Raw genomic sequence first — 21,942 nt, 5'->3', positions numbered from 1 at the left:
GCTGTGGGGAGTGCCAGTAGTGTTGGGGTACGCTGGGCTGGTGGCTGACGCCACCACTGGTGTTGAGGAAGGCACTGGGAACGCTCAGAATCACTCTGGGAGCACGGGGGAGTGCTGGGGGCCCTGAGGAAAGTTCTGGAGCACCAGGATATGGTACTGGGAGCTGGTACTGGCAGCATGGAGCAGGGGAGAAACTTAACAGAGGGCACTGAGGGTGGTAGTGGATGATACTGGGAGCGCCTTGATTGATACCAGGGTGGTACCAAGCTCCTCTGAGTAGTTCCAGGAGGCACTGGGGGCAGTTCTGAATGGCCTGGGCTGTATCAGAGGTAGAACTGGGCACACTGGAGGTTGGTGCTGGGAGGGCTAGGAGAACTACTGAGGCATTAGGGTTTGGTACTAGGAGCTGGTGGTACTGGGCAGTACTGGGAGCAGTGGTAGGGAAGTGGTAATGGTTCTACAGGGGTGGCTGGGGGTTGTAGTGGGCAGTACTGGGCTGTAGCAGGGCACTCAATTCAGTACTGAGGCAATGGAAGTGGTACTGTGCTCCTCTGGCCAGTCCTGAGAGGCACTGCTGTGAGTACTGGGCGTGCTGGGACTATGCTGGGGTCAGTACTGGGCATACTGGTGGGGTGCAGAGCTGTACTGGGGGTGGTGCACTGGGCTGTACTGGGAGCTGCGCTGGGCTGTACTGGACGCTGTGCTGGGCTGTACTGGGAGCTGCACTGGGCTGTACTGGGAGCTGCACTGGGCTGTACTGGGAGCTGCACTGGCTGTACTGGGAGCACCAGGCTGTACTGGGAGCTGCACTGGGCTGTACTGGGAGCTGTGCTGGGATCACTGGGCTGTACTGGGAGCTGCGCTGGGCTGTACTGGGAGCACTGGGCTGTACTAGGAGCTGCACTGGGCTGTACTGGGAGCACCGGGCTGTGCTGGGAGCTGCGCTGGGCTGTACTGGGAGCACCGGGCTGTGCTGGGAGCTGCGCTGGGCTGTACTGGGAGCACCGAGCTGTGCTGGGAGCTGCGCTGGGCTGTACTGGGAGCACCGGGCTGTGCTGGGAGCTGCGCTGGGCTGTACTGGGAGCACCGGGCTGTGCTGGGAGCTGCGCTGGGCTGTACTGGGAGCACCGGGCTGTGCTGGGAGCTGCGCTGGGCTGTACTGGGAGCACCGGGCTGTGCTGGGAGCTGCGCTGGGCGCTTTCGCCCTCTGGCGGCCGAGCGAGGCGCTGCAGGAGAGCCGCGAAGCGGGGACGGGGCGCGCTGGGGACAAATGGGCGGACAGAGGGGAACTGGGCTGTACTGGGGTCACTGGGGCAGCCCTGGCAAGGCCTGGAGGCACTGGAGGTGCGGGGACACTGGAGAGTTCCTTGGGACACTCAGTTTTGCTGTGGTGGCCACATGGTGGTGGCAATGGTAATGTAAGAGGGGGGCACTGGGAAGGCACACTGAGGGACCCAGAGACATTGCGGGGGCTCACTGCCGTTGGGGTGGTAACAGAGGTGGCACTGCAGTGTTCCTGGACGTTGGAAAGGGTTTTTTTTGGACTGGGGTGGGACATGGAATTGCTTGGGAACACTGAGATTTCTTCTGCAGTCACTGGGGAGTGTTGCAGAAGAGGGTTTGGGAACCTTGTGGAGGGTATGCAGGTATCCCTGAGAACATCGTGCAGGTGTTGCTGGAGGGCCTGGGAACACTGTGCAAGTGATACTAAGCTGGCCTGGTGGCACTGGGAGGGTACTGGTGGGTGGCTGGGCAGGCACACTAAGAAGTGCAACCGGAGGGCATGGGGACATTAGTGGAGGGTTCTGGAAGGGTCCCTGGGGACACAGGGTGTGGTGACTGAGGCTGACATTCTATCAGTGTGGGGAGGGCCCAAGGGGGCACTGGCATGGATTACTGGGGTGGGACAGTGGGCACTGATCCAGAGCAGGAGGTATGACCCGGTGAGATGGGGACAGCAGGGGCATTTGCTCCCACTCTGACCAGATCCTGGCAGACACACCATCCCACCCCCCAGTTCCGAACCCCTGGGGTCCACAGCAGAGCTGGAGATGTGTAGGAGTCCCACTTCCCCCAGGGTGGCCGGGTCACTGCCCCAGCCCCCGGGTGGAGGCAAAGCTGGGGGCTGGCGGGGCCAGGACACCCTCCCGGCAGAAGTGCTGACTCCGGGAACCACGGGATTGCTGAGCTCAGCCCGCTGCAGATTGAAGGGGGTTTATCGGGGGGGCCCAGCTTAAGCCCCGGGTGCTGAGTGCAGCCCCCCGGCAGGCGGCCCCGGGGGACCTTGGCCCCGTCCTTGTCGCACATCGGCGGCCGGTGGTGGCAGTGGCGGCGGCGGGCACGGGAGTGAGCGCTGGAGGCGGCGGGAGGCTGGAGCTCGCTGCCCATCCTGGTGCTGACCTCCAAGGAGCGGGTGGTGAACCGCAGAGCTGCGGGGCTGAGGATGGGAGCCGGGGCCAGTGCCGAGGAGAAGCATTCCCGAGAGCTGGAGAAGAAGCTCAAGGAAGACGCTGAGAAGGATGCCAGGACCGTCAAGCTGCTGCTGCTGGGTAAGGGGGACACAACACCCCAGGGGGACATACCCATCCTATGAGCATCTCACCCTAACAGCCCACCCAATGCACCCCTGAAACCCAACCAGCACCCCTCAACCCAACCAGCACCCCTCAACCCAACCAGCACACCCCACAGCTGCCCCCAAACCCAACCAGCCAATCCAACATTCCTCTGGCTCCCAGATGGACCCCAAACCCAAGCAGCCCACCCTCACAGTCCATTTAACATTCTCCTGACTCACCCAGGACCCTTAAAACCAAGCAGCCCTCTCCCACACCAACCCCACTGCCAGCAGCCCTAAACCAAACCTCCCCTTCTCAAGAGCCCACCCAATGTTTTCCTGATGCCTCCAGCACCTTTAAACCATCATGACCCACGAATGTCCCAAACAGCCTCCCAGGCATCCCTAAAACCAACCAACCCCTCCCCAATAAAACACCCAAAGTTTCCCTGACCCCACTCTAAACTAAATCAGTTCAGCAGTCCCCAGGCCCCTGCTCCTAAGCACCCCTAAACCCAGTCAGACCACTCTAGCAGTCCTCTGACCCCCACAGCACCCCTAAAGCCAACCAGTCAACCCAAAAAGCCCACCTAATGTTTCCTTTCTCCCTCAGCACCCCTAAACTCAACCAGCCACCCCAACAGCTCCCCCCATTCCCAGGATCCCCTAAACCAGCTCATCCCAACTTGCTCAGCACCTCTTACCAGGCTCCCCAAACACAACAGACCCTCTCAACAAGAAGATGAGATCCTGAGATCCTAAGGTCCTAAGATTTACCCTAAGATCCCCTGGCTTCCATATATCCCTCAACCCAACCAGCCCACCAAACACCCCCCACTTCCAGGTCCCCCAAACCCAACCAACCCATCTTAAGAGCCTTCACCCACACTACCTATCACCACCCCAGCCTGTCAGCACCCCTGCCCCATCCTCCTAGGGATCCCCATGCAGCCCATTCCACCACCCCATGTCTATCCCTGGAGCCCCCTTGTGCTGTGTGTCCCTCCCAGCCCTTCCCAGTCCCCCAGTGGTGCCTGAGGATTGGGGTGCTGTGTATGTGGTGGGGCCATGGGTGGCATCACTGTCCTCACAGCCTGGCCCAGGACACATTTGTCTGCACAGCCACAAGTTTGGGGCATTGGGTGTTGTTTGGAAGGTTGCGATGTCACCATGTCCCAAACCCCTCCCCTGGGCTCCTGAGAGTGTCCCTGGCTGAGCTGCTTCAGATCCCATTAGACACAGCGGCTCAGGCAACCTTAATGCCACTGGCACCAGGCTGTTAATCCCCCTGCACACCCTGAGCCAGGGACCCAGCACAGCCAGCAGTGCCCGCAGCCACGTCAGGCACCAAAGTTCTCAGTGAGCCAGCACAGGGCTCAGCTGGGAGTGCCCATGGCACCACCATGACCCATGTTTTGTCCCCTTAGGAGCAGGGGAGTCGGGGAAGAGCACCATTGTCAAGCAGATGAAGTAAGTGACAAGGGGAGGGTCACTTGATCGTGCCCACCATGCACAGTGTCTGTCCCACACTGCAGCCACAGGGTGCCCTCTCCCACTGTGCCTGACTGCCCTGTGCCACTGCCATGGCGTGGCTCAGCTCCACGGCACCCAGCTCATCCCCATGCCTGTGATCTTCCCGGCCAGGATCATCCACCAGGACGGTTACTCGCTGGAGGAATGCCTGGAGTTCATTGCTATCATTTACAGCAACACGCTCCAGTCCATGCTGGCCATCGTGCGGGCCATGACCACCCTCAACATCCAGTACGGGGACACAGCTCGCCAGGTGAGGGCTGTTCCATGTTGGGCAGGGGTTCCCCGCAGTCCCCAGGCCCCACTGAACCCCTGTCCCTCACAGGATGATGCCCGTAAGCTGCTGCACCTCTCGGACACCATTGAGGAGGGGACCATGCCGAAGGAGATGTCAGAAATCATCGGGCGGCTCTGGAAGGACTCGGGCATCCAAGCCTGCTTTGACCGCGCCTCCGAGTACCAGCTCAATGACTCTGCGGGCTAGTACGTGGTGGGCTCAGGGAGTGTGTGTGGGGCAGGCATCAGGGGGGTTCCAACCCATGTCTCATGCCCACCGCCTGCCTGGCCAGCTACCTGTCAGACCTGGAGCGCCTGGTGACCCCCGGCTACGTCCCCACAGAGCAGGACGTGCTGCGTTCCCGTGTCAAGACAACTGGCATCATCGAGACCCAGTTCTCCTTCAAAGACCTCAACTTCAGGTGGGGGCCAGGCCCCAGTGAGGGCTGGTGCCAGGGGATGGGCAGGGAGGGGGGGTGCTGACCCTCCTTTGTCCTGCCCAGGATGTTCGACGTGGGCGGACAGCGCTCAGAGAGGAAGAAGTGGATCCACTGCTTTGAGGGTGTGACCTGCATCATCTTCATCGCGGCTCTCAGTGCCTACGACATGGTCCTGGTGGAGGATGACGAAGTGGTGAGGACCGCTCACCACCTCACACCCCCTCTGCTTTGCCCCAGTCATGACTTGGGCGTCACCACGGGGCTGTGTCCCTCCGCAGAACCGCATGCATGAGAGCCTGCACCTCTTCAACAGCATCTGCAACCACCGCTACTTTGCCACCACCAGCATTGTCCTCTTCCTCAACAAGAAGGACGTTTTCCTGGAGAAGATCAAGAAGGCCCATCTCAGCATCTGCTTCCCCGACTATGATGGTGAGTGTGGGTGAGTGTGGTGGTGGCTGGTGGTGGTGGGTTGCTGCTGGAGGGCTGGGTGCCACCATCCCCTCAGGAGTCCCCCACCAGGTGTCCTCAGCACCCCATGCAAGTGGTGCTGCATGAGCCTTGCTGAGGGAGGGTGCAAGATTTACCCACCCGAGGGAGCACTGGGTAATCCCGGGCCGGCATTTTGGCGGGGGACCAGCCCAGGAAGGGATCCTGCTCACTGCCACACCACCAGGTCCCAACACCTACGACGATGCGGGCAACTACATCAAGCTGCAGTTCCTGGAGCTGAACATGCGGCGGGACGTGAAGGAGATCTACTCCCACATGACCTGCGCCACCGATACCGAGAACGTCAAGTTCGTCTTTGACGCCGTCACTGACATCATCATCAAGGAGAACCTCAAGGACTGCGGGCTGTTCTGAGCCCCAGCCGAGCACCCCCTCCCCTGGGGACCAGCCCCACTGCTGACCCCATTCCACCTCCACAACCATCTCTGCTTGCCCCAGACCCCTGGGGTTTGACCTGCTCAGTTCCAAAGCCACCCTTGGTGAAGTGGGGGGGCTGGGGGAGAGGGGGCACAATCTCACTCCCCCTCCTCACCAACTCTCCCACTGTGGGGCCCTCAGTTCTTTTGGGGGTCTCTGGGGCTTCAGGTCCTCGGGGTACCTGGATGACCCTGGATACTTTTGGGTGCTGCAGGTCCCTGGGTAAACCTCAGAGCTGTGGGGTATGGGGGTTCCCTTATGTGCTGAGGGTCCTTGAGTACCCCTTGGAGCAGAGGGGTGTTTGGGGGTCCTGGGTGTCCCTAGATATTTGAGGGGTCGTCCCTGGGTTCCCTTTAGAGCTGACAGGCGCTGGGTTTCCCACATGACCCTGAGCATTGGGAAGACTGGGGGGGGGTTTGGGTGCCCCTTGGTGCTGGGAGTCCCTGGCACCCCTTGGAATTAAGGGGTGTTAGGGGTTCCCTTGGGTGCTGGGGGGTCCAGGTGCTGCTGGGTGTCCATGGGTGCCCCCCATGGGTGTCCTCTGAAGCTCTGGGTGCTGGGGTGGTCCCTCGGGTGCTGCTGGGTGTCCATGGGTGCCCTCCTGGAGCTGGGAGTGCTGGGAATCTCCACAAATCCCTCAGAGCTGGAGGTCCTTTGGGTATGGGGTGTCAATGGGTGATCCCTGGGGCTGGGGGTTCCTGTGGGCAGCTGGGTGCAAGGGGTGCTACGTCTCACTCTGGGCTACAGATCATTGGGTGTTCCTGGGTACTGGGTGTCCCCAGGGACTGTGTGATGCCGGGGCTCCCCTGGTGCCACCATGTCAAGGCTGCAGAACCAGGGGGTGGTCATGGGTTTGTTCCCCCTACCCCACAGCCCCTCAGGGTAGGGCTCAACCCTGCAGCAGCATTCCAGCTACACTCCCAAGGGTCCCACCACTGCTGTCACCTCCCACAACCAGGGGCTTCTCCTGACCCCAGGGGGAAGCCAACCCACCCTGTGTCCCTCTCCCACCCCTGGGGACCACCCCAGCCCTCCCACAGAGGTGAAACACCCCTGTTCACTCCCATGTCACACAGGGTGTTACAGTATATATAATGTTTCTCTCTTTTTTTTTTTTTCCTTTCTACATTTTATTATTTCAAACCATGTGAACGATTCGGTAAAACATCCTGTGGGAAAAGCGAGGCCGCAGGCACCGGCTGAAGGGTCCCCCTGGGCTGGGGGGGACAGCAGGGGCCGCTCTGTACAGCGGGCTCTTCTCGCCCAACGCAACAGCTAGCCCTAAAAACTAGGCTTAGAAAGAGGGGGGGGATAGAGGCAGTGGGCAGCACCCCCTGCCCACCCTCCTGCCTGAGCTGCCCATCGGGATGGGGGCAGCAAGGCGGGGTGGGGTGCAGACCCTCCCCCCCAAAGGCACACGGTTGGGGGGTGGGCTGGCCACGGAGGATGCCACCACCACGTAGCACTTGATGCTTTTAAATAGTTTGGTAAAAAGGTTTCTTTAAAAAGTAACCTGTGCCCAACCGGTGTGGTGTGGTTTTTTTTGCATGGTTTTGGGTTTGGTTTTGTTGTTTTTTCTTTTTTTTTTTTTTCCTTTTTTTCTTTCTTCTCTCTTTTCTGGTTTACTAAAAGGAATGTCATCGGTCGTGTTTGTGGCTGGGTGGGCATCCCTGAGGGGACCCTGCGCCACCCCGTGCCAGCAACACTTGCAATGTAAACAGTGAGAGCGCCAGGGCTCAGAGTGAATGAAATGGGGGCTGGAACGGCTGAGGGGGTACAAACCAAGATTAAAACCTTGTCTTCCCTGGAAGGGCAACGCCGGTGAGGAGGAGGACAATGGTGGGGGGCAAACACGGCCAGCAGGGGGCACATGGGCCCTGCCACCATGCTGACACTCAAAAAGTCTCTTTTAAAGTGGTGGGCAGAGGAATGAATCTGAAGAGAAGCAGGAGAGGGAGATGGCGTGGTCCTTCCTTTGCAGCTCCTAGGAGAGAGAGGTCATGAGCAGGTGAGGGTCTGGGGACAGGGCAGCCTGCAGCTGAAGGATGGTCCATGACCACCCCATTTGAGGAGCCAGGACTGGGACCACCACCCACCTGAGCCTCAGAAGAGACCACAGTCCTTCAGGTTGTTTTTGATGATGACATCGGTGACGGCATCGAAGACAAACTGCACGTTCTTGGTGTCCGTGGCACAGGTGAAGTGGGTGTAGATCTCCTTGGTGTCCTTTCGCTTGTTCAGATCCTCAAACTTGCTCTGGATGTAGCTGGCTGCCTCGTCATACTTGTTGGCCCCTGGAGAAGAGGAGACACTGGGCTGCCCCACAGTTGCCCACAGCCACCAAAGGGCTTGGGCTTGGCTTGGCCATCCACAGCCACTGTCCTGTTGCCAAACTGAGGCTCCAGAGGCAGAATGAGCCCCAGAAAACCCCCTTCAGGACAGCTGTCCCTTGTGTTGGGTCCCCCCCACATCTCCCGGGGCAACCCAAAAACCCATCACACCCCATCTGCTGCCCCAACCCACTGCTCCTGCCAGGAGGGCAGGGGGCACAGAGGGTCCCAGTGGTACCTGTGTACTCGGGGAAGCAGATGGTGAGGGGGCTGTGCACAATCTTCTCCTCAAAGAGGTCCTTCTTGTTGAGGAAGAGGATGATGGACGTGTCTGTGAACCACTTGTTATTGCAGATGCTGTCAAACAGCTTCATGCTCTCATGCATCCGGTTCTGGCAGGGAAGACAGCAGCATGAGCCAGGCAGGGACTCCCAGGCAGCACCCACCCCACTGCTACCCCTCATGCTCCTGCCTGCCTGGGCAGGGGATGCCAATGGCCCTGCAAGGCTTGGGCCACCCTGGCCAGGGAACTGGTGGCCACCAGAGGAGGGGCTGCTCCCCCAGCCCCCCACAGAGAGGACGGCTCATGGCACTGGTTCCATCCCCATGACTCACCATCTCCTCATCTTCAGCCAGCACCAGGTCATAGGCACTCAGGGCCACACAGAAAATGATGGCTGTCACCCCCTCGAAGCAGTGGATCCACTTCTTCCGTTCCGAGCGCTGGCCTCCCACATCGAACATCCTGCAGCAGGGGGGTGACACAGGATGGATGGCAGCTCCCAGCCACACCACCCTCACCCCATGCCCTGTCTCAGTGTCCCCAGCTGCCCGGAGCAGAAGCAGCAGTGGTGCAGGCAAGGCACAGTGCCTCTGCCCCAGGGATTTTGCCAGTACTGAGGATCTGTCCCAGCTCCTGCTGCCAGGACAGTGCCCAAGCTCATTTTCCAGCCAAAGCAAATCCCTGATGTGAACTGGGGCAGGATCAGGCCACTTTTCCCAGGGGTGTCAGTGTCATGCTCCCCAGAGACCTGCTCCAGAGCAGGCACAGCAGAGCTTTGCCAGAGACCTTGGACTAAGGGGAACCAAGTCACTGTGGGCTCAGCAGGATTGTGGCAGCAGCAGGGCTCAGGGATGATCCTGATGCACCATGTGCCTCTCCCTCTACAGGCAGCAGAGGATGCCCTGCCTCCACAGAGAAGAGCCCAGCAGTAGCACTCCACATCAACTGCCATGCCCATTTGCAACTGCTTGGTTGGCGGGAAGGCTTCTCCCCTGGGACACACTGCATTCCCCCAGACCACCCTCACTGCCACCCCCGAAGTGCTGCCCTGGCAATGCACAACCAAGTGTCTACATTCTACCAGGGTGGCATCGGGTCCCTGCGAGCCCCCTGCATTCAGAGAGGACCCCAACAGATCTTTCTGACATCAGCTCTGTTGCCATGGGACTAAATCCCCTGGGGATGTGCACAATGGCAGCTTTTTGCCTCTGAAACTGGAGCCCTTATTATTTCCTGTGGGTTTTCAGTGGAAAGCAACCACGGGGTGCCAGCAGGCAGCGCTGCCACTGCCTGACCCTGAGACCCCAGCTCCCGCCCAGCGCCCTTCCTGCAGCGGAAGCAGCGTCACAGCAGCAGGAGGAGGGACACCTTCCCCCTCCCCTCCTCGCCAGAGCCTGGATCCACCCCCAGGCTGAGTTCTGTGAAGTGTTTTTGAGGCTGTTCCAGCTATTTCAGCGGTTTCCGCTCTCTGAGGCAGCAGTTCCCGCCATGAGCAAATCAGGAGGTGGGGAGAACAGAGTGCACACAGTGTGCACCCATGGTCCACGGGGAGGAAGGGGTTTTGCTGCTTTCAAAAAGGCAAAAGGGAAAGATGTCAGACATACTTGAAGTGCAGGTCCTTAAAGGTGAAGTGAGTCTCTACAATGCCCGTGGTCTTCACCCTGGTGCGCAGCACATCCTGCTGGGTTGGGATGTAGTCAGCACGGGCTATCCTCTCCAGGTCATTCAGGTAGCTGGGGACAAGAGGAAAGGTGCTATGGGAGCTGGACCATGGGACACAACCCACCCAGATCCCATGGGACATCTGGCCCACACTGGCCCAGAGTCCCCCGTCCGTCTCCCAGCATTGTTCAGTTGGGGTGGGCAGTGCCAAGCTGGGATGCATAGCAGAGGCCCCATGTGCACCCTGGGGTAACCCCATGTCCCTGTCACATACAGGCAGGGCAGGACACCAGTGGCCAGGGACACACAGGACCGAGGGACTGGGGGCAGTGTGCCGGCACTGGGAGCTCAGCAGAGGATGCAGCCGGGGCTGAGGGGCTCACCCCGTTTCCCTGGCCGTTTGCACAGGGGGGAAATGGCAAGAGGAAAATATTCAGTGCTATGGCAACCAGCCACAGTGCCGGCGGAAACAATCGATGGCGCCATGCCATTTATAGTCAAAAACACAAAGGAACAGCGTCCTGGGAGGAAGCAGGAGGCTGGAGAGACAGGGAGCAGGGCCAGGGGGGGCTGCAGGCATCCCAAGCCCCCCGGAAGCATTGCCCACCCTCCTGCCCGCAGGGCGCCGGTAGAGGTGGTGGCGGGGTCCCAAGTGTGCAACACCCACCAGGACTGATGAGGGCTTGCCAGGGGGATCAAGGCAGGTTTTGATTTCTCCAGCTCACATTGCTTTAATTGGGTTACTACAAACGGGCTCCTTTAAGCAAATTAGGCTCGTCTTAATTAAGGCATTTGTGGCCCTGTAATCTGGTGAAAGCCAGATTACAGCCCGCGAGGCCATAGGGATCCTTGGCTCCGACTGCAGCACGGCCACTCACCAGCTCCTAGGAAACCCTGCAGTGTGTCAGGGCAAGGCCAGGGCTGGAGGTGCCCCAGGAGCCTGCTGTGGGTGTGAGGGTGGAGGACCTGCACGTTACTGCTGCAGAGCAGCTCAAAAACAGCCGGAAACACACATGGCCTCTGGCTACGAAAAACAGGAAACGCCGCAGCAGGGCCCTGCGCAGCACCACAAGCTCTCGGACATTGCATCAAGCCCCAGGGTGCTGGAGAGCAGCACCCTGGCACCCCAAACTCCTGGAACCCCAAGAGGCAGAGGAGGAATAGAATAGGGGCTGCTGTGCTGCAGAAGGCTGGGGCACAGGTGGTCCGTGTGCTGGGCACAGCACGGGGCTCCTCCTTCGCACACTGTCCTGTTCCAGGAGGACCGTGGGCACATCATCCCTGTGAGATGGGCAAGGGATTTGCCACTGCACAGGCATCTCCACAGGGCTGGAAAAAGGCTGGAGCAACAGCTTGAAGGTGCTCCTAATTAATGTTTGTCCAACCCCCACCATGTGCTAAACACTCCATAATGGCACAGATAGCAACTGGCACTTGGCAGACACTGTGCAGATACACCTGCTCCAAGTGTGTGTGCAAGCTCCCTGGCACCTGCTGGGTGTTCTGTGCACCCACTGCAGGGAAATGCCAGGGCTGGCTGGGGAGTGATGGGGCTGAGCAGACAGGGGATGGGGAAGGTGGGTGTGTGCCCGTCAGGAGGAAGTGAAAGCTGTGGGTGCTGGGGTAAAGAGCTGACAGGAGCTTCTCCAGGTTTGGTGCTTGCCAGGAGCTTTCCTGCAGTCTCTTCCCCGCAGTGATCTCAGTGCAAAAGAAGGACCTGACACTGCGGTGCATGAGAGGATGGCTGGGGAAACCACCTGCCCTGGGATGGCAGTGAGTCCCAAGCATCGGAGATCCCAGGCAAGGCCAGGCTTGGTGGGGTGTTCCTGGCACACCATGAGCTCCCCCCACACTACTTTACTATAGGGGGTCTTGAGTGAAGAGGGTGGGAGGGCACTGTGCGAGCTGAACACAGACTCAGCTGTGTTGCTCTCTCCAGCAATGGTACATTAGGCAGATTAACTTTATTCATCAATCTCTTCAAGAATAAACCCAACCAGCTGCAACAATCTACCTAAACACCAATTTGCTGCGTAATGCACAAGTGTAATGCTAAGTCTTTCTGTATAAAAACAGTCAAAGGAAAAAGAGAAGCCTCTTGATCATCCTACTCATCTTCTTCAGACCTAAGTGTCCCCAGGGCTTTCCTTGGGAATTTTTCCTGCCTTGACAGCCCATGAAGGGTGATGAGTACGGGCTGTGCTTATGAGTGGGCAGCCAATGGAGAGCATCTTCTGGGGAAGGGCAGTGGGGACAGAGCAGTGGCTGGAGGAGTATGCCCCAGTGCCCCCCTCCCCGGGTACACAGCACCCCACCAGAGAAGGAAACAGCTTTTGAAACATCCGTCTTCCCAGTTCCGCTCAGGCTCAGCCCCAGCACCATGCAGGAAGTGGCAGCACCAGCTCCTAAGCCTGGTGACGGTGAACAGCAGCTCCTGGGGTGATTTTCTGCTGTTTAATAAAAGCACTGTGGCTCACAGGGCTCAGCTGAGCTGGGGCAGAGGAGGGGGTACTCACTAGGCAGCAGAATCATTCAGCTGGTATTCTCGGGAGCGGTTGAAGCAAGCCTGGACCCCGTTGTCAGCCCACAGTCTCCGGATGACGTTGGACAGGTCCTCAGGCATGGTGCCCTGCTCCTCAGCAGTGGAGGAGAGTGCAAACAGCTGCCGAGCATCATCCTGCAAGGATAAAACAGTTTGAGCATTGGCACAAACTTATTGAAGCTCACTCACTCAAAGGACCTGATGGGAGCCCACCAGGGAACAGCAGAGCTTGGGCTGAGCCACCTTTAATCCTACTTCAGTTTTGGGCACATCTGTTTTAGCCACCAAGAACCCCCATCCCTGCCAGGCACAGTGGGAGAAGGATGAAACTCACTGCTCTGGAGGAGTCTCCAAAGTCAATCTGCAGGTTCCCCATTGCCTTGATGATAGCCATAATGGACTGGATGGTGTTGCTGTAGACCACAGCTTTGTACTGCCGGCACTCCTCCTCTGAGTAGCCATCCTCATGGATGATCCTGGGGCAGGGAAGAGACACAAAGGTCAGCCCTTTGTGGGGTACCCCAGGATGCTGCTCCCCACCCATGCTCTGTGGCAACACTGACTGGGAGCTTTCCCTGTCAGCCACTGGTTTTGGAGCTTGTAGCGAAGGCCTGAGCAGTGCCAGCCACAGTGACAGTGCAGGGACCACTCACTTCATCTGTTTGACAATGGTGCTCTTCCCAGACTCGCCAGCACCTGTGGAGAAATAAGAAGGGATGAGGTCCTGTGCAAAGCCAGGAACCCTTACCCTACTGGGACACCCGCCCAGCCCAGAGAGGGAATGCAGCAGGTGCTTCAGCCATTGGAGAAGCAGCATTAGTCAGAGCAGATGACTGGATGTAAACTGGAAACATCAGGACCAAAAAAGAGGGAATGAAAGGAGAGCCTGGGGGGCCCTCATAATAGGTCCCAAGGGAAGATATGACATCTGCTCTGGGCCAGGAAAATGGCATCAAAACACTAACATTTTACCCACAATCCTAGCATGCCACAGCTGACGGGCAATCCCGGCTTTCGCTGAACTTGGGGACTCCCTGTGACAAGGGCGCCAAGCTCTGCCCATCACCTGCCATCCCATCTGCAGGCAGAACCTGAGATGCTGCATCCCACATCCCCTCTGTGCTAGGGAACAATAGAGCACCAGCCCCAGTACATATCCACAGCTGGAGGCAGCAGCAGCCAGGATGCAGGGATGCTCGTGCCATAAGGAACTCAGGAATAAGTTGCCACCTCCACCAGCCAGCTCAAGCAATCCCAGCGGGCTCAGCCGCCCCCAGGTTGGTTCTTAAATAGCGTGCACTTCCCAGCCTGCCAGGTCCTGAGCCCCAGCCTGCTGCAGAGGCGGCTGCCAGCAGGGAAAGCCGATGGCTTTTGGGGTCGTTTTGTTTTTCAGCATCCAAATGCAGGGTTCTGTGAGTTCAGCGAGACATTCAGGGTGCCTAAGGTTCTCCTTCCCCCACTCTGTTCCCCCTAGGGACATCACCCCACGCAGGCAATGTGCAGCTCAGCCCAGCCCTCCCTCCACTGGCTGAGAGCAGGGAAGAAGCAAAGTCACCCTGGCTGCAAGAAAGGGGAAGCCAAAAGGGGAAGCTGAAAGAAAGAGGCATGTCCCTTGTCCCCTCTCTGTGCTGGGAGTGTCACGAGATGGATGAGTGCCTGGCTCGTCTTGCCCCAGGACCCCCAGCACTATGAGGCCCCTTTGGCCGGCGACAAGTGTGGTCCCTGCCTCCAGGTGCAAATCCCAGAGGATCTCCCGAGCAAAGTCCATCCCTGTGTCCTCTCACAGCCCTTTTTGTGGGTCCCCCCAATGCCGCCCTTGGCCATGGAGCTGCCCTTACAGGGGGCCCCAAGCAGGATGGTGCCAGCATGGCCACAGAGGGGGCAGAGATTACAGAAGAGGTTTAAAAAAATCAGAAAAAATAAAGCAGATTATGCTAAAATTAACTGGGAAAAACAGGGCCCATCGTTCCAGCTGAGACATGGTGACAGGGATCAAACTCCTTCTACACATGTTGCTGGCCTGAACACCACCAGGTGACAGGCATCCACCCCCAGGGACATCACTGTGGGCAGTGCTCAGGGCACGGAGTGCCCTGACGCTGGGGCCATACTGAGGCTATAGAGACCCTGTATTTACCACTCGGGCACCTTGCTCTGTGGTTCCCAGGCTGTACGTGCCAAGGGAGGGGCTCTGCTCAGCTCAGAGGTCACTGCCCAGCACAGCAGGGGCTCTCAGCACTGCTGACCCATCCTCCCCCAGGATGCTGACGCGGCACCCGGCGCAGCCCAGCCAGCGCTTGTGGTCAGTGCTGGCAACTCCTGCCTGGAGCTGGGAGCAGGGGGGAAGGAATCAGCGTAGCCCTTCATTTTTTCCATTAAATATCTCTAGTTTCTAACACCATCCCATAGCACTGGGTCTGGTGGCCAGTGGCATTCACTCAATCTTTTCTCAGCGGGTGCCTGGACAGGGAAACTGAGGCACGTGGCAAGCAAGAACCTGGCTTATCAGCATCTCTGAGGTGAGGTGCCAGACAGCCATCCCCAGCTCCTCCTCTCTCTGACCCTGCTTGACATTTTCTCCCTGCTAGGAGGGAACAACCCTGCCGGGGCCTCCTGCTTTCTCTGGACTGGGTGACAGTCACAGGGTGACTGTCACCAAGTCTGGCTATTTCCTTGCAAACTTCCTCCACATCTTCCGGCTCCTTCCCAGCCCCCTGAGGAAGGCAGCCATGTTCCAAGTCAGCACCTCTGCCTCCCATCAGATGCCTGCCCAGCACAGGAGATTGTACACTTGCAGCGAGCAGGAATTTGGATGTGAATTAACAGCCCCCCCTGCCCACACGGGGGACCCTCCCCACCCCCCTCCATGAGCGCAGCGGAGGGGAAGGATTTCCAATCCCCGGAAAACCCCAGCTGCCGCCCATTCAGCCCCAAAACAATTCCTGGGCTGGATGCCAACTGCCAGTTTCCACCCTCCAGCCCAGCCTGGGCAGGATGAGGCAGTGTCAGAGGAGCTCTGGACTCCTGTGCCGGCATATCAGGGGGAGGGGGGTGGAGACCCCCCAGAACCATGGGCTGATCCCAGGGCTGTGCTTCCTCCAGCCCTGCCTCTCTGCAGGCAGTGCTTGTTCCCAGGGTAGTGCCTGGCAAAAACAGGACGAGAGCTCTCTCTTGGGCTCATTTCCTCCTTTCTTTGTTAAAAATAATCTTCAAAAATTTAAAATAAGCAAGCAGCTGCCTGGCTCCAGAACTCCCTGCTAATCCACTGGCAAAAACTTTATTGAGCCAACATATATATTTTGCAGCCCATGATTTATTATGCTTCTGGGCAGCAGATATTCAGTGCAATATATGCACATACTTCTGGGCAGCACCTACGTAATCCTTGTACTTTAGGAGCTGGCCACAGGTTTCAGGATCCACCTCACCCTGCATCACTGACAGGAGATTTTCCATTTTTCCACATAGCACATACTTTCAAATATTCAGGCATAGATGGAAGCAATGCATAGCTGGAAAATTTTCATTATGGGGGAAAAGCTGGAATTCAATCTGCCAGCAGGTCCAGAGCCATCCCTATCCCCAGCACCCAGAGGCCCATCCCCTGCTGCTGTCCTGGCAAGCTTTCCCAACCTGGCAAACAGCAGCTATTATTTGAGCATGGATTTACAGATGGGTTTTAGCTCTGGACAAACCCACCAATTCCTTTCCCTGCAGGACAGCAGACAGCAGGACAGAGGGATGGCTGCAGAGCCCACCCCCCTTGGCACCTGCAGGGTCCCCACCATCAAACGGGACAGACAAAGGGCTGTGTTAAAAGCAGAGTTACCCTAAAGACTCTAATAACAAAAAGAGATTCCCCTCAACATTTTCCTTCCTACCCAAAATAGATGGAAAATTGCTGTAAAAATAATCACATTTTTTTAAAACCCCACAGTGACACAGGGCGTTTTTCCCAAGGGCCATCCCATTCCAGCACAGGGCTGGCTGCTTCCCAGAAGGAGCCATGCATCGTTGGCTGGTGGAATGCCACGTCCTCAGGCAGGACCTCAAAAAACTGGGGGGTGCAGACCCCCTGTCCAAGGCAGCTGATAGAGATGCAAAAAAAAAAAAAAGAAAACCCCACAAAAATAAATAAAACAGAAATAAATTGGCAGCACAAAGGATGCTCAGGGCACACAGGGAGGAGGTGGGCTAGGGAAGGTTTCCCAGGGGGAACATGGAAAATGCACCCCCGGTGCCAACAAGGGCTGCTGGTGTCCACAGGCTGGACAAAACTATCCTTGTGCTGGGCTTTTTCCAGGAATCCTGAAACTTTGCTGCTCTGTTTCTGCCCCTGCCATGGCCAGAGTGGTCCCTCTCCCCTTGCACCACTGCTACCATGTGTCCCCAGGCCTGGGTGCCATTATCCAGCCCACCCTGCCCTGACAGGATAGGGCCTCACCCTCTGGCACAGCCAGGATGCTGCCGGCACCTGAATCCCCCCGGCTGGGTTTTCCACCAGGGATGGAGAATTACTCAGCTCCCCCAGCTCCGGTGATTCAAGCAGTCTCCGGGCCGGAAAGCTGCGCTCCGGCCTGGAGCAGGAAACCCGGTGGCTGCGGAAAGGCCAGGCCAGCCCTGGCTATGCAACAGCGCCTGGGGACACCGTGATCCCAGCCCTGGGCAGTCTCAGACCATGGGACACCATAAAGCTACATATATATATATATATATATATATATATATATATATATAGGTGAAGATAGACATATATACTTATATGTGCTTTAAATCAATGTATGCGTTACTCCACAAAAGTAGTAAGATGTGTGTGTGTGTATATATACACAAAGACAGAAAAAATTAAAATATAAAATGCATTTCTAATGTACATCTGTAAAAATATATGTTAAACATATACAAATAAGCCTGTTGCTTCCCCTGGGCAAAGTCTAAGTGCTCATCTTGGAGCAGAGGGCAACGGCCATGTGGGGGCATTGTAGTGACCCATCCCATCCCAACCTATCCCAAGCCGATACACCAGCTTCAGGGGTTAGATGTCAGATCCCTCTGATCTAACAGCACTGAGTTCTTCTCTGGTCCCCCTCATGTGACATCTCCCAGCCCATCACAAAAAACAGCACTTGGGCTCCCAGTGTTCCCAGGGAAGGGAGGACCCAACCCCTCCAACAGCCAGGACTGAGGAAGGAGTGGGGGCAGAAACAACCCCCAAGACAGGATCAAGCACAGTGAAGTTGGTGGCTCACACAGAACCCAGGGCAATTCTGGAACCACACAACCTCTGAAAGTCACAGCTGGTCCCTCCCTTCCTCTATTTTTATGCAAGCCAAAAAAAAAAAAAAAAAAGCTGCTTCCGAGCCCTGCCTGGCCACTGTCTGTCCCAGGCAGGATCTGGTACAGGCAGTTCCTTAGTGACGTACCCTGGTGCCACCATGCCAGAAAGGGCAGTGTCCTCATCCCAGGGTCTGCACCTAGAGCAGACCCCTGAGGATTAACATCATCACCCCAGTGCCTTCTCCACCTCTAACACAGCTGAGAAATCCTTCACTTTCCTAATCCAGCAAAGACAAGGAATTTGAGTACAGCAATCGCTTGCCTGCTGCCAACCCTAAATCCCTCTGGAGCATCCCAGCTCCCACAGGCAAGGAGGTGGGTTGGCCAGAACACTGCTGCCCAGCAGAAACAGCCAGTGACTGCAGGGCTTTGTGTGCTAGGGATGGTGAGGAGCTGACAGCAGCACCAGGATGTGTTGGAAGTATGGGGTAGATGCTCCAGGTGCTTTTAGGTGTCAGTTATGGCTCCTGGCCCCTCCCAGCACCAAAACCGTGGGAGACTGGTGGTTTCCAGTAGCAGGGAGGGACACATTCTTTGTTTGGGGGGAATTGTTTTGCCTGGGGGATATTGCTTCATCTGGGTCTTCTCCCCATCAGAGACTGGAGCTTCAAACTATCTGGCAGACACTCACTTTGCTAGAGCAAACAGCAGAGGAAAACCTGAAAGCATGGACAGGTGCCACAGCAGAAGCAGTGCTGTGCCCACACCTGCAGAGCTGTGTGCCACTGGGGGGTCCTGGCTGTCCCCAGTACACTGACAGTGTGTCCATTCCTCCCCAGCTCATCCACCACAGCAGAGGAAAGGCAGGAGGCAGCTCATGGCCACATACAGAGCACAGCACAGATCTGAGGCACCTGCAGCAGTCAGCCCCAAGCTTTCTCTGCTCTTACACTGCTGATGCCATCACCACATACCGAGGTCAGTGCCTTCCACTCACACCCTGCCCTGCCCGGCTGTAGTGCCCCAGCTCCAAAGCTCAGCTGTGGGACACCATGAGGTGACACCAAAAAATATGCCACTCTTGGAAGGGACATTTCCTCTTCATGCTGTACGTTCATGCAGCACAAAGGCTGAAGCTGTTTTTCTCTTCAGTTTTTGCCTCCGTTTTTCTGGAGGAGGCAGGAGGGCTGCAGCCCCCACGGAGGACCCTGGAGCTCTGCCTTGCTGAGAGTGATGAGGAGCTGTGGTGCTCACCAAAAAGTATGTGAGGCCTCAGGTCTCCTCAAAATTTCCCCTGACCATGGGGAAAAAAATAAGGGTGAGCAGCAGGGAAGTGGGAGCATCCCCCCGGCACTGCGGTCCCACCTCAGAGGGGACATGTCACCAGCCCCAGGGGGGCAGTGGTGGCCACACCTGCCCAGCAGCTCCCTGCCGGCTTGGGAGGATTTTCTGGCCAAGGCTCAGCTCGGAAATGGGGAGTGCTGACCCAAGGCTGTGGTGCTATTGACACCTGAACAGCTGCAAGAGGAAAAAAAGCCATTTTTTTAAAGTACAAAAAGAGCCATTTTGCTCTATTTTTGGCTTTAGAAAGCAGCTGAGATCAGAAATGCCACTCGTAAACACCGGCAGAAGGGAGTGCGGACATCCTCTTCCTCCTCCTGCCTCCACTCCAGGACAGAGCAAGACCCAGGAAAGGGATGTCACCCAGTCAGCCTACAGCATAATCCTCATCACCCAGCAAGCCCCCAGATGCTCCTCACCAACAGGATGGGCTCTCCCTACCTGGGCACCAGAGATCACAGCACCAGGGTGATACTGCCTGGACAGTCCCAGGAGCCTCCCGAGGCTGGAGGTGCTAAACCCCCTTGGCCAGCAACCTCCCCATTACTCCCCACCAGGCACTGGGCTGAGAGAAGCAGACCTGGCAACAAAACCAGCACGGGAGCAGCTCACAGCAAAGAGCCACCACGTGCTCCTTCACTATCCCACGGGGTTCCACTCCCCTCACTCTCCCTTCCAAGGAAAAAAAATGGGGCAGCGAGTGTGCCCAACCATAGAGCCCCCCAGACAGCACAGACCCCCTCCCAGTATCTCCAGGATGGGTTTTGTTGCCAGCACTAATCGTGCCAAGGCAAAAAGAATCAAAATAAAATAAACTGAAAAAGAGATGTGCTCTGATAAAGGAGCATTTTAAGGCGTTAATTACGTATTTCTCAAGGCAGGCAGGGGTTGAGCAAATAAAAGCCTGCCGGATTTCAGCGTGACTTCCTGCTGCTGGCAGCTTCCTCTGCAGACAGCAGATGAGTCCAAAGACATTTTCTGTCAGGGTTCCCTCTGTCCCGCTGCCCCACGGTCCCATGGGAGCCTTGCGCTCCCTGCTCACACCTGGAGGGAGGCCCTCCCTGGGAATTTCGCAAAGGGAATAAAAAGCCCAACTGGGAGTCATTAGGAGAAATAATGAATTAAAATAACGAAGTGCTGCCTTGCCCGCAGGCACAGGGCAGGGCTGTGAACGCCCATGGGAGCATCACCAGGGTGCTTTGAAGAGGAAAGCGGCCCGTTATCAGTACCAAAATCGAGTGTCCGTGAGGCAGAGAGCCTGCGGGCTGTGGGGGGGCCTACCCACGGCAGGCAATGGCCCAAGCCCCCCAAGGGGCCCAGGGCTCCAGTGGGGAAGGCACGGGGCAATGGGTGCCTGGCAGCCCCGTTACCTCCACCACAACCAGAGGCCACGGTAAGGGCAGCCCATGGAGGAGTCCAGGGATCCTGGTCAGGTGGGACGAGTGTCCGAGCTTGCAGGACCTTTGCTGGGGGGGGGACATCCAACAGGTGAGTGGGGTGCCCCCACCTTTGTCCCAAAGGGATATGTCCAGACTGATCAGCTGGGGAGACAGTACCATAGTGGGGTGGCAGCTAATTCTGGGGGGTTCCCCACAGCCCAGGGTGGGGTGGCAGCCTCTCTGAGGGGCACCCAAGGCTTACTGTAGGGCCAGCATTCCACTGCCAGGGGGATCCCAGGGGGAACAATGCCTGGGGCTGGCATCCCACTCACAGAGGGGCAGGGAAAGGACCCCAGTGTGGAGGGGACCCAGGATCTGCTCTGGGTACAGGGCTCCAATTTCTGTGGGGAAACCCTGGGAGCTAGGATGCGGCCAACATCCCATTCCTGGGGAGGGGGGGGATGGAGATCCCTGGAAACTGGGATAAGACCAATAACCCCCCTCCTGGAGGGAATCCCTAGGATCTCGGATTGGATCAACATCTCACTCCTGGGGGGATGCCTAGGGATGGGATCAACACCCCAGTCCTAGGGGGATCCCTCGACCTGGGATGGGATCAACACCCGACTCCTGGGGGAAGGCCTGCCGCTCCATTCGTGGAAGGGGACCCGGAAGCCTGGGGCGGGGCAGGCCCCCGTTCTCGGGGACATCCCCGCGGCCCGAGATGGAGCCGACAGCTCACTGTGGGGACAACCCGAAGCCTGGGCTGGGGCCAGCATCCCACTGACGGGGGATCCCCGGGGCGGGGCAGGGCACTCCCGGCGCTGGTACCCAGCATCGCCCCGGGGCAGCGGGGGGCGGAGGCGGCGAGGTCGCCCGGTTCCGGCAGGGCTGGGCCGAGCCGGGCGAAGAAGCCAAGATGGGGGGCCCGGGGGTGGGGCCCGGGGGTCTTACCCAGCAGCAGCAGTTTCACCTCCCGCGCCGCCTTCTCGCCGTCCTCCCGCAGGTTCTTGTCGATCATGCGAGAGCGCTCGGCGGCCGCCTTGTCCTCGGCGCTCACGGTGCAGCCCATGGCGGCGGCGGCGGCGGCTGCTGCGCGCGCCCGCGGCTCTGCCGGCCCGGCCCGGCCCGCCCCGACAGGCCCCGCCCCTGGGCGCGCAGGGCGGGGCCCGTCGGGGCGGGGCCCGTCGGGGCGGGGCCAATGGGGCGAAGGCAATGGGCGGGGCGCTTTGCTGGGCGGGGCCCGTCGGGGCGGGGCCAATGGGGCGTAGGCAATGGGCGGGGCGCTTTGCTGGGCGGGGCCGGTGGGCGGGGCTTTGTGGGGCGGGGCCGCTCGCTGTCTGCGCGCCAGCCCTCAGGCGGCAGCGGCGGGTAACGACGGGGGTGGGGTGG

The 21,942-nt window shown here is 58.2% G+C and overlaps 2 protein-coding genes across 2 annotated transcripts; one reads left to right on the top strand and one right to left on the bottom strand.

Moving 5' to 3' along the window:
* The first annotated feature begins 2,443 nt into the window (after positions 1-2,443).
* GNAT1 (G protein subunit alpha transducin 1) lies at positions 2,444-5,673 on the top strand. Its single transcript, XM_009099528.4, has 8 exons — positions 2,444-2,549; positions 3,985-4,027; positions 4,202-4,343; positions 4,416-4,573; positions 4,660-4,788; positions 4,870-4,999; positions 5,085-5,238; positions 5,483-5,673. The coding sequence occupies exons 1-8, from the start codon at positions 2,444-2,446 to the stop codon at positions 5,671-5,673; spliced, it is 1,053 nt and encodes a 350-aa protein (XP_009097776.1).
* A 1,153-nt stretch (positions 5,674-6,826) lies between these two features.
* Positions 6,827-21,672, bottom strand: GNAI2 (G protein subunit alpha i2). Its single transcript, XM_030227957.2, has 9 exons — positions 21,505-21,672; positions 13,207-13,249; positions 12,888-13,029; positions 12,528-12,688; positions 9,954-10,082; positions 8,682-8,811; positions 8,305-8,458; positions 7,833-8,030; positions 6,827-7,720 (listed from the first exon to the last, which is right to left on the bottom strand). Exons 1-8 carry the CDS (start codon positions 21,620-21,622, stop codon positions 7,840-7,842), a joined length of 1,068 nt encoding a protein of 355 aa, XP_030083817.1. The 5' UTR covers positions 21,623-21,672; the 3' UTR covers positions 6,827-7,720; positions 7,833-7,839.
* Positions 21,673-21,942: the final 270 nt, after the last annotated feature.

Source organism: Serinus canaria, chromosome 12, assembly GCF_022539315.1.
Source record: "Serinus canaria isolate serCan28SL12 chromosome 12, serCan2020, whole genome shotgun sequence".
Taxonomy (NCBI): Eukaryota; Metazoa; Chordata; class Aves; order Passeriformes; family Fringillidae; genus Serinus; species Serinus canaria.
Note: the sequence above shows the minus strand (reverse complement) of the source record. Positions and strands in the feature narration are given on the sequence as shown.